Consider the following 12,382-nt stretch of genomic DNA (forward strand, 5'->3'; position numbering starts at 1 on the left):
CCTATTGCTTTTTTTTGTTTCACTTTTTGTTGGTTAAGGATTTCCTACTACTTCAAGGATGTTTCCTCTTAGTTTTCAATGAACTTTCTACTCCTTTTTTTAATTTCCTACTTCCCTAATTGTTTGTAAGTTATAACTTTTTTTAATGTCAAAAAACAAAACTTACGAGGACCCTCCGAAAACCCCTGCTATAGATGTAGATCCAAAAACATAAACACTAACAGAAGTACTGGAATATTTCAGATTCCCTGCTATAGATGTAGATCCAAAAACATAAACACTAACAGAAGTACTGGAATACACATCTGAAATACGAAAGCCAAAATATATGATCTTATAGAATTAGACTTAAAAGATATAACTATTTAACAAGAAAATTGAACTAATCCGCATGTATGAAAAGAGACCGCACCAGTTAACTAGTTAATCTGTAATCTACAAAAGAAGCCTGAGAAAGGACAGGAATGACACTGATGGGAAATGAACTACATACCAACACCACCCAAGAAAAGTAAAAATTAACAATGCCTTATAGCTAAAGATGTTAACTAGAACAAAGTCCAGTCGTGTGTTCAAGTGCGGCATAACAAACTTGATAGAGTTCGATTCAAACAACTGCAGAAGCTTTCTCTCCAACCCCTTGTAATTTTTTAGGAGAGCCACTCAGCGAACTTTTATTCTTTGCATCCACTGCTTCTTCATATGCAGCTGAATGAATACCTAGTGCAGCACGGCCAGATGGATCGAGATTTTTGGACCATGCTGCATCCCATTCCACAGCTTTTGCTGTACTACATGCCACACTTGGGCCACCTGGAACTGTTGATCTAGCAGCATTCTGTTCAGAAATGGCAAATTGATCATACTCACGTACATAAACAATGTTCCATTTTAATCAAGTTAGATTTATAAAACATGAGAGCAAAGAAAGTGGCATGCCCATCATGGTTTCATCAGATACTATTAGCCTTCTTAGTACTAGAAAAGAGCATGTAGAGAAATCGTTCGCCTACTCCATAAAAATAAAGAAATGCAAGAAAGCTAAAATGATAACGTGAGTGAATATATTTCTTTCATATAGCCAGGTTCCCTTCCTTCGCTTCTTGTAGAACTTGTATCTTACCTTTGGAAAGAACTTCTCAAATATAGTCCTATAGCAGTATGCTTCTTTTGTGGTAGGCGTATTTTCAGGGTAAATGAAGCTAGCATGCGTCAGCATGGCATCTGTTACCTGTTCAGATACAAGCAAACAAAGATAATTAATTATATGCAGATAAAAGTATCTCTAATGTTTGATGCCATGGGTTGTTGAACAAAGTACAGTTAGAACTCTAAACTGAATTATTGCAACATGAAATAAGCCAGAAATAAATTAATTTTCTCTTACAACAGATTTGACATGTTATGTTGTCAAACTGTCAATTTGGAATGCGCATTCAGATAGGAGCTGCCTAATCAATAGTCCAAATTGACAGTATGGTAACATAACATGCCACACTCTCTAGCAAGAGAACATTTCCCTCCAAAATCATTACTCTGAGTTAAGGTGATGCATACTTGTTTGTTTGCATGATCTTTCAAGCCATCAATCCAGCTGTAACCAACACCATCACTAAACTGTTCCTTCTGCCTGTACAATATGTGCTATAACCCAAAAAATACAAGGTAAAATTAAAGTTAGGTATATATTGCACAAATAGGGCATGGAACTCCACACTGCAGACTGTGAGAGGCCAATCGACTGACAATACATAGCCAAGCACCAGGCCTCTCGCTATCTGCACTGGAACAATTCCAAATTGTGTATGCAAGTTGAATACACGACAACTTACTGAAACTCTTCCAAGAAAAAAAGTAACAAAATATGCAAAACGATAACCATGTAAGGCATTAAAGCAAGAAAGTTACAAACCTTCGGCAAATATGGCTTCCGAACATCATCAAATGCATTGCGTAAGACCCACTTCTCAATTCTCCCAAGATCAGGCCTGATCTGCAGTTACAAATGCAAGTGCTTAGATGTAGGAACTCAATAAGAACTTTTAGTTTGACATGATAAATTGGCAAAAGCTAAAATAACAATCAACACAATCCCAATAATTTCATAGCAGTAACTCTGTGATCTTATAATCCGAAACACTGGCCAGAGATCATCCAAAATCTGTATTACATACACTGAAACAAATAACGAACATCAAGATGCTTGTCTCACCTAAGAATGAAAATAAAATGGGTGCATAAATGACAGAACACCCATAATACAAATGCGAAGGTCATGGCGCTTAAGAAATAAATATGAAGAAGGAAAACAAGGACCTGTACTGTGTAGGGAAAATTGACGTGTATTCTATTAATACTATGAAAAAAAACCCAGGTAGTAGGTCATTTCCTTGAGCCATGACACTGAATTTTATGGATGGGCAGCAGTACGCCAAAGACCTCCAATTATATATAATATTACATGAGCTTCTAACGCATATAAAATTAGGGAATAGGGGGAAACACCAGCATTAATAAGTGCTATACCATTTTCCATTCTGGATCAATGCTCATGGCAATATTGATGAATTCTTTATCTAAAAAGGGCACTCGAGCCTCAACACCCCAAGCTGAAGTTGATTTGTTGGCCCTCAGACAGTCATAAAGATGAAGAGCTTTAATCTGTTGAGTAGTCACAATAGTTAAATATGAAAAATAAAAATAAAAACAAAAGTTATAATTGCTGCAAATGAGTAAAACAAAAATCCAGCAATATTGAAAGTAAATTACCATTTCCCTCAAATAAAACAGAAAAGAAACAGCCAGAGGGAGAGGAAGGAGAGATAGTTTTGAGGGGTACCTTCTGACATGTTTCTTGGTGAAATTCCTCTTTGTTTGGTGCCTTATGAAAATACAAGTAACCTCCAAAAATTTCATCTGAACCTTCCCCAGAAAGAACCATTTTCACTCCCAAAGATTTAATTTTCCGAGACATAAGAAACATGGGTGTACTAGCTCTGATAGTCGTCACATCATATGTTTCAATATGGTAAATAACTTCCTCAAGAGCATCTATTCCTTCCTGAAACATTAAAGAAAAGAAACAAATTATCAGTATGATTCTTGGGATGAATGTAGATCTTTGTTTCTGTCCTGGGATTACTAATGTAGGACAATGTTTCCTCGAGCCCATTGATGTTGAAATCAAAAAATAGAAGAAAAGCAAGAGAAAGACAGGAGTTTTTGGAAGAAATAGAATGAGGGGATAGACGAGGTAAATGCAATTGTGTTTATAATCAATATATCAGAAGTGTGAAGCCTATTACAAGCAATCCTAAATCATTAAATACCTAAAGATAATAAAATTTTGGAACAGTAATTAAACACAGTGCTATTCCTCAATTTTAATAATTAAAGACTAAATAGATTACATGATTTTTAAATGTAAGAAATAAACCTAATATATACCCTTGAGCCTAAGTACGAAAGTTCCTCTCTTGCATCCTTCAATTACCTGTACAGTAAAGTGAAACTCATGATGACGAGTCCCAAGATAATCTGCAACTTCTCTTGCTGCTTTCAAATCTGGAGAGCTCTGAAGATTGAAAATGTATCATTTGAATGTAGAGAAAAAATTTCAGAAAAGATAAAATCCAGTAAAAGATTGATTCCAGGAAAACACATCTAAAGCTGTCCCGTGCCAAAATTTGCATCAGAAAGGTCATTGAACATCTATAGCAAGGACATTCATTTATTTATTTAAATTTGTCACGTTCTCTGCCTTCATCACACAGGGTGTACAACTTTTTATCAGTGACATTTTGATGTCATTTGGCATAAGCAACAGAAGAAGCCCACCCGTGTATGATTCTTTTACTAGAAGATGTAATATATACTTGTTCAAACAGGAAATCCATGTCTACAAGTTTACAAACCGATAGAAAACAAATTGGCAACCTGAGGTGCAAGAACTATGTTAATAGACATCTCTTGTTCACAAAGTGAGGACATGTTGTAGTTAGCATCATCCAAACAAGCACTATTAAAGAAAAACAGAAAGGGGGAGGACGACTTGCAAAGCATCACAATTGGCTATCTAAACAAGATATTAGCACTACATTCAGTAAGCACTAAGTTTGGCTATCTAAAGAGAGACAAGTGTTTCAACCTCCAAGCCAATGCAAAAGGTGTGTAACTGTGATCCCCACTGACATGCAGCTTCTGATTCGGCTAAATAGCGACAAGCTACAGCAGCAACAAGTGATGAGTCCAGTCCTCCAGACAAAAGAACACCGAATGGTACATCTGTCATAAGTCTCTTAAACACAGCCTGCATGATGTCAAGAAAAAATAAATAAGGGATATGAAGTTAGAAATTCTAAACATTAAATGTGCTATAAGAGTGTGATTCAGAGGTCACTTTGTCCTACAACCTGGTTGTTGAATCCATATGAACAAATCACATATCTGAATGCCATTCCTAGCCTTAAATTTTAATTTGAGAGTAATGCTGGCATCTTTTTCATTATAAATACTTGCACATCAGTATGTGACAAAAATTTCTATAACTGAAACAGACAAAATAAAAACAAAAAGTTAATAAAAAAGAAGGGAAGAGAAAAGAAGAAAGAGGGGGGGGGGATGTCTTCCAGTCAAAACATTTATATGTTAGTCTCATTATTTTTTTAAATAAGAAAATCATATTTCTACTTCAGCTAGCTGACCAACGACACAGTTTCTCTTGTATGGGACAATTAGGCTGCTAATGCAAATGAAGGATTACCCATTCTATTACATTTTGCACTGAGCTTGGACGCAAGTTTAATTTCTGATTCTGATGTCACAGAATCCAGTTGCCAAATTGGCCAACCATGAAAGGAGGACTAGAAAAAAATGTCAAAGGAGCCCAATGTTACCTACCCTTCCTCAATGTTCAAACGCAAACAAGTTTCTCAAGTCAGCACCCAATTGGCAGAGTCACACATCAAGTTAGCAACTCCCCAGACTTAAGATTAGGAATGGGCAAAACTGGCATAAATCAACATCTCATTTTTTAGATTCATCTCAACCCACCCGGTATTAACATAAACAACCAAATGCACAGTTCTCAAATGACAAAAATGCAAAAATGGAGTTCGATTTATTACAAACTAATTGCAGCTACCTGATTAAGAGTAATAATTAAAATATAAATGCAAACAAGAATAGGTTCAGTGCATACCTTCTCAAAAGCCTTACGTAAAACTATTGGATCATAAGAACTTGATGGTGTCTGTTCCAAAAACCATGGGGGGTTGTACCACCTTCTAAGCCCTCCTGAAGACATATAAGTTTGTGGATAAATAAAATTACAGTGGATACAACATCTAAAAAGTTTAAGGCACACAACTTCATGATTTTTAATGAAAAGACAACACTTCGTTTATAAGATCTTAAATTTTGAAGATAATTACTTATCCAAAAGTTTACAAGTTCTTAACTTTCTGAAGGTAATTACTTATCCAAAACAAATATACAAAAAGAAACAATAAAGATAAAGATATGTCAAAACCCTTGTTATTTTTCAAAATACCTTTAGTTGCTGAAGTATAATAGAATCATTTCTTCTCCTTTTTTTCTCTTTTTAAAATGGGAAAAAGACATTACATGAGGAAGCTGTAAGCAGATTTCACATGATTTTTATCAAAATGTTGATGACTAACAAAGCCATTACTTTCTTAATTTCATAAATAGAAATCTTTAATGCTAACAAGAGCTCAGCATATACATACCTTTCTTGCTAGAGTAAATATGCCCAGGAGGAAAAGATATGAATCTTTCACAATCATCACTTAAAGCTTTCATTTCTGAAGCAAACCAAATTGATCCTGTAAAGAAATCAGTACTCATTAAATATCTGTCTGTAGAGTACTCAAAGCTTAAACATAATAATGATTGAAAGTTAAATGTGTATGATGAAGGCTTAAATGTGAACTGTGACTGAGAACACAATATAACAAGAAAAACACAAAGTCTTTGTCCAATGCAAAGAAAAATATAAAGCAACAGTCAAGCAAATAACATTTTTTTGGTCAGCACAGTCGAGTAAATTTGGGTAAATCAAAGCTAATTTGTGTTTGCTTTGAGAAACAAAGCTTTTTTTTTCACAAGAAGAGGAACGAAAAATCAAAGAAACAGTCAAAGAAAATTTGGGTAGACTAAACATTAAAGTTAATTTTTGTTTTCTTTTAGAAACTGACATAGTCCATACCATCAAGACCCCAGCCCATGTAAAGTGGGGTGATACCAATTGCATCTCGAGCAGCGATATAACTGTTGTCTTTTGTGTCAAGGAGGACGAAGGAAAACATGCCATCCAACATGTCCACAAACTCTTCCCCATGTTCTTCATACTGTCAAAGATAAATGTTCATGTGATGCAGGACAACAAGAACATATAGGAAGAAAAAAGAGATCCAGACTCAGACTGGCTTTTGGCATTGCACCAAAGGTGTCCAGTAGAAATTAGAAAAATTCCGGCATCACACCAACGGGACCTTGGAATCACTCCAAAGCTTACAAAGTATAGCCCCTTTGTAGGCTAATTGCTACATGAATCTCAAAAGATCCAATTTAATTCACTTAAGAATTCTAAAGGCATCTTGGGACACTTAATACATCAATCATGTGAGAGAGACTCAAAGACAATAAGCCTTCAGAAAATTGCATTATTACATAGGAAACTAGAAAGACTCTCTTTACTAAAATGTGAACTTTTCTCATGCATCATCATAGCAAAATATAATTTAAAAATACAGACAATACGAACAGACATTCACAATAACTTTTTCTTTCACTATGATTTTAAAACCTTACAAAGTAGCCCCTTTTATAGGATAATTCCTAAATGAATATCAAAAGATCCAAAGTTTCACTACGAATTCTGAAGGCATCTTATGACACTTAATACATCAACCATGTCAAAGAGACTCAAAGACAATAAGCCTTCAGAAAATTGAATTTATTACATACGAAACTAGGAGGACACATTTACTAAAATTTGAACTTTGCTCATGCATCATCATGACAAAATATAAAAATAATAAAGAAAATGCAAAATATACGACCATTTGTGTTCTAATTCCGATCAAAAGAAAGTCATTTAAGCATGGATTACCAGATCTCAAGTAAGAGTTCAATTACTTACAAGATGCGCAATCACTTCACAGTCACTGCCAGTTCGGAACTGATGCGACTTCAGCTTTTCTCTCAATTGCTTATGGTTATATATCTCACCATTAACCTAAAGGCACAGCTCCCATAACATTCGAGAAGAAGTTTAAGTCAACGCAGTTAGATAAGAGCAAAAATAGACAACAACAAAATAAGATCACAAAAATAAAGAACAACCAAAAATTTGAACTGTGAATGGCACGCTAAAAACCACTGAAAGGAAAGCTGTCTTGGGTATTTAAAGTAATCACTATTTACAAATTTATGGTTGCGGCCCATTCAAGATTGAAATAAAAGGGTTGTGACTAAAACCTGTAATACTTTAAATTTCCCTAGACCAACAACCAAAAATATTATAAAAGGGGTTCTGGAACAATCAAACTTATTTTGTGTTTGGTTCTGGAACAGAATGAGAATTTGTAGTTAGGGAGGAATGCCTATTTCTACTCTATCTATTACAAGGTCCTTCATTCCAATGTACCAAGGTGTAAATTTCAATCTTTCATCCTATCCAAAAATCCCATTAATTGAATTGCAGTGAAGTTTCATAAAGCAGAATGCAAAGCAAGCTGTATCAATAAGTTCACCGACAACACAATGCTAGAGAGAGAGAGAGAGAGAGAATACAGTGACAATAACAGTCTTGTCTTCGTTGTAAAGTGGCTGATCTCCTGAAGCAGGGTCTACAATAGCCAATCGTTGATGAGCCAGATAGCAATTTCCATGGCAGTGCAACCCGCTCCAATCAGGCCCTCGATGCCTCAACCTAAACACAACGCATGCAAACAATTCTCACGCTGAAAAAAAGAAGGAAAAAAAAAAACCCAACATCTAAAATGACAATGCACAGATAATTGAGAAAATATAAGCATAAAAATGAATGAAAAAAATTAAAATTCAAACAAACAAAAAGAAGTGCTGTGCCTGCGCGAGAGCTCGATGATGCGGGAGCGCTTGGCCTGAGAGTTATCAATGCAACCAAACACTGCGAGAATCCCACACATGGCGTCGTCGTCGTCGTCGTCGTCGATGGAGCGAAGAAGGAAGAGGAAAGGAAATGGAAAGGCAGAGTGTGAAAGTTGAGGCTGCGGAGAGAAAGTTGGACTGGCGTGATCTTATGAAGTACTGGAACTTTGATCACGGGCCGTTGATTCTGACGAGCTGACTACTGTTCAAAGAGATTCCACCTTTTTCTTATTTTTTTAATTTATAAATTGTAGGGTTCCAGCTGACACTTCACAACTGTCCTATCTAAGATTCTAGTGCGGTCTGATAAAATAAAATAAAATAAAATGAAAGATTCTAGTGCAGTGAGAATCTCCCCTCTTTTAAAACGTGGTTAGAAATTTGCTGACGGCAGAGTCAAATTCTTCGGCGTTCATTTGTTCATTAGATTCTAGACGATGCGAAATGCCATATTTTCCAACATTAGAAATACGAAGAGTTTATGTGACCTGAACTTATACACCATCTTCATTTTATTATCTTTAAAAAAATTAAGGGAGATGTATTCTCAAAGTGACCTCAACGTGATATGTTTGGTGTGAATAGATAACTCTTTTTGACACAATTGAAAGACTCCTTTTTTATAATGCTCTAAAATTAACCAAATTTCTCTTTATTTTTTATATAATAATGCACGTGAATCTGGAACGATACTCTATTTATCACTATATTAATTTGAGTGATATTGCCTACTCGCTATTAATCACAACAAATTTTGGCACCAATGCGGGGACCGACTTAGGGGTGGGCATCGGCACTTGAACACCGAACGGACCATGAAAAAAAAAAAAAGGTTGACCAAAAAGTCAACAAACCGGACCGAACCAATTCCAACCGGTTTCGATTCGGTTTTACACCGCACCAAACCAGATATATTTTTTTTATTACAAAATTTTAAAATCCAATTCTATATTTTAAATTTTATAATTAATATTTTTCCAAATTCAACTTCAAAAAATTTCTCATTGTATGAATTGGGTCATTTGTTAATTTTTAAGCCAAAAAATAACTTTTTTATTATAATTTTTATTTTAAAAAAATTTTAAAAATTATTATTTTTTGAAAATTAAAAAAATAATAAATTAATAATCTGGTTCAAAATCGAAACTAGTTAGAACCGGATCGAAACTGGTCAGAACGAAAATGGCCAATTTTTTTAAAAAAAATTTGCTTAAACCGGACCGGTTAAATAATACCGATTTTGATTCCGATTTGAGGTGAGAACCGGACCGTGCCCACCTCTAAACCGACTTAGTCTGTTCATATTAGTGAGATTTATTTTCTAGTTGTACTTTGAATATTTAATTAGTTTTTTTAATTTTTTTTTATTTCAGGTATTTCTTTATCTCAAATTGATTTCGAAAAAAAAAAAAAAGGACTCGAGGACTCAACTTCAGACCACAAACAACACCAAAAGAAACAAAAAGGAAAAAGGAAACAACACGTGGAAAAGAAAGAAGAAAGAAGGTACAACAACTTAATTTCTGAGCATACGGTGAATGACTGATACCCGCTCTTCAATTAGTCAACTAGTTGAATTGGAACTAGAGATTGAACAAAAGTTTCGAGCAATTCATAGGAGACAACGAGAAGATAGAAAAAAGAAGAATCAACAAGGGGAATAAGAGATGGCTCTCTTACCAAATGAAACAATGTGAGACCTGGATATCCCAACAATTCCGACGTCACCCTCAAGCATCGTTCTCCTTGCAGCTGCTAGGAATTATGAATTATTATCCACTTTAATATGATGCCTTCTTTCCATGGATTAAGTTCTAAACATCCTTTAGCTCATATAGAGATATTTTAAACATGGTTTCTAATATGACTTTGACAAAGGGACTCATTGAAGAACATCTTAGGATGAAAGTCTTTCCTTACACAGTGAATGTGAGAATCCGTATTCTTAAGGGTTATTTAAGAAGGTGAAGTATTTTATTTTTAATTACTTTGATAAGTATTAAGGGTAAATTACTCAAATGGTCCTCAAACTTATACTAGATTTACATTTTGGTCCCTCAATTAAATTATTCGTTCAAATGGTCCATCAACTCTATATTTTTTGCTCCATTGGTCATACCGTTGCATTCTGTCAATATTTCCGTAAATATGAGGGTAAATTGGTCATTATTTACCCTAAAATTAGGTTAAATCTAATAGAAAATTAGACAGTAGGACCACTGGAGCGAATAATATAGAGTTGATAGGTCATTTGAACGAATAATTTAGTTAAGAGACCAAAATATAAATCAAGTATAAGTTTAAGGACCATTTGAATAATTTATCCTAAGTATTAAATTATAGTAATTATATATATATATAAATAATAGTTGCTTTCTTAGTTTACTTAGTTGACATTCGTATGGCACATGTATATATGTTTTAATTGATTACATATATAGTTTTATTTGATTAGTTGTTACAGTAGTACATTGAGCTTTGTTGGATATTCTTAAATTTTAGTTTATATATATATATAGTTGTTATATTTTTATAAATGGAATTTATGTCCATAATATTTAATTGCTTTGTTATTTTCTTTATTAAATTATTTTTTTAATAGGTGCATTGATAAATTTTTGGCTTATTTGTAGCAATTGTCCTTCAACTATACTCGGAGTTATATTTTGGTCACTTAACTCCAAAAATAGTTACAGAGGCCACTCAATTAGGTGTTGTGTTGCACCATTAGTCATTCCGTCAATTGTGGCATTGCATGTTTAAAGCTTGTTCAATTTGTTGTGGTTCATTTGTGCGAGATCGAATTTAGCAGGGAAGAGCTATTCCAACGATGAAGATGTTGTTGGCAATTGTGGCATTGTATGAGTATTATAATTTCTATTGTACAAGTATCCTTCAGAATCAAAGAAATGACTTTTGCTATATAGCAGTTTTGGTTATTAATTTTGTCGGAATCATGCTTCGCGAATTGGATTCATACTAGAATTTGGTAAGCTAGATGTACACTATTGTACTCAAGTAAGGATTGGGTTGCGATAATGGAGGGTTGTGGAGGAAGGGGAGGGTTGTGAATGAATTTTTGAATCTACCCTCACTTTTGACAAAAAATTTAACAAAGTTTGACAAAAGGACTAACGGTGCAATACAACACCTGATTGAGTGACCTCTGTAACTATTTTTGGAGTTGAGTGACCAACATGTAACTCCGAGTATAGTTAAGGGACCATTGCTACAAATAAGCCTAAATTTTGGTTTGGTAAGTAAATAAAAGATAAAGCGAGTCTCTACTTTTTGAAAGAAGTTGGAAGTATTATGCATTCATTTGATACATGTATATTCATCTTTGTCCAAGTCGTTGTGTGGAAATTGAAGTCTTCCGATAGTTAATATATTTCTTTTGATGTCAAAACATGTGTTGCCTACATATAATTGTTGGTTAGATTGTGTTTGAATTAAGTGTGGGCAACAAGTAAGTTGGCGTGACATTTTACTAAGTGTGGCGTCATGTAAGTTGGAGGTGGCAGATTAGTTTTTCATCCTATTGACACCTCTACTTACATGTAATTGTTTAAACAAAAGGTTTAATAGATATTTAGGTTTTGCTTGGATAATAAGTATATATGTTATTATCCTTTAGTAGCCGTCAATTACATCATCCAATAGGAATGAAGTAGTAGCCGGCATTCTTTTACTATAAATAAGAGTGCAATTGTTTCATTTTAAAAAGCATGGTGTGCATGGTTTGCATGGGAAAACAATAAGAGAGAAAGAAAGGAGGGAAATACTAGAGAGAGAGTCTGAGTATGAATGTGTTGGAAATTAGGGAGTCGTCTTACAATTCTAGCAAAAGCTTTGGTGTCAAGGCAAAGATTGATTTATTTAAGTTTTGTGAGCATTGTGTTATGTGTTGTGTTACAGTTTGGTTGATATTCTTTGTTACTAGGTGTTTACTTGTTATTAATTATTTGTTCAATATTGGTGTGGTTATATTTTAATGCATGAGATAAATGAAAGACATATTTATATCATGTCATGGAAATTATGGGGAGTTATTGGGTTGAGGGACTAATGATGGAAAATAGGGTAATGGAAATAGTCTTTTGTGTAGTTGAGTCTAACTCTTGGCAGGTAAATCTTAGGGATCCCACAGTGCACATGGTTTTTATTGGGTGATGCAGGACTTGAGATAGGAAGTTAGACAAGATGACTAACAAAAGGGGAATTA

General features: G+C 34.3%; 1 protein-coding gene across 2 annotated transcripts; it reads right to left on the reverse strand.

Annotated features, from left to right (window-relative positions):
* Positions 1 to 311: 311 nt before the first annotated feature.
* Positions 312 to 8,338, reverse strand: LOC103332963 (asparagine synthetase [glutamine-hydrolyzing] 3). 2 transcript variants are annotated; one of them, XM_008235747.3, is made up of 14 exons: positions 8,116 to 8,338; positions 7,819 to 7,957; positions 7,166 to 7,261; positions 6,230 to 6,371; positions 5,751 to 5,846; positions 5,201 to 5,295; positions 4,148 to 4,309; positions 3,494 to 3,574; positions 2,840 to 3,061; positions 2,527 to 2,661; positions 1,913 to 1,993; positions 1,558 to 1,644; positions 1,124 to 1,231; positions 312 to 838 (listed from the first exon to the last, which is right to left on the reverse strand). In XM_008235747.3, the coding sequence occupies exons 1-14, from the start codon at positions 8,193 to 8,195 to the stop codon at positions 608 to 610; spliced, it is 1,755 nt and encodes a 584-aa protein (XP_008233969.2). In that variant the 5' UTR covers positions 8,196 to 8,338; the 3' UTR covers positions 312 to 607. The 2 variants fall into 2 exon arrangements, with proteins under 2 accessions (XP_008233969.2, XP_088900070.1); XM_089043944.1 differs by having other exon boundaries at positions 7,819 to 7,988; positions 8,116 to 8,275.
* Positions 8,339 to 12,382: the final 4,044 nt, after the last annotated feature.

Source organism: Prunus mume, linkage group LG1 (assembly GCF_029339155.1).
Source record: "Prunus mume cultivar Tortuosa linkage group LG1, ASM2933915v1, whole genome shotgun sequence".
Taxonomy (NCBI): domain Eukaryota; kingdom Viridiplantae; phylum Streptophyta; class Magnoliopsida; order Rosales; family Rosaceae; genus Prunus; species Prunus mume.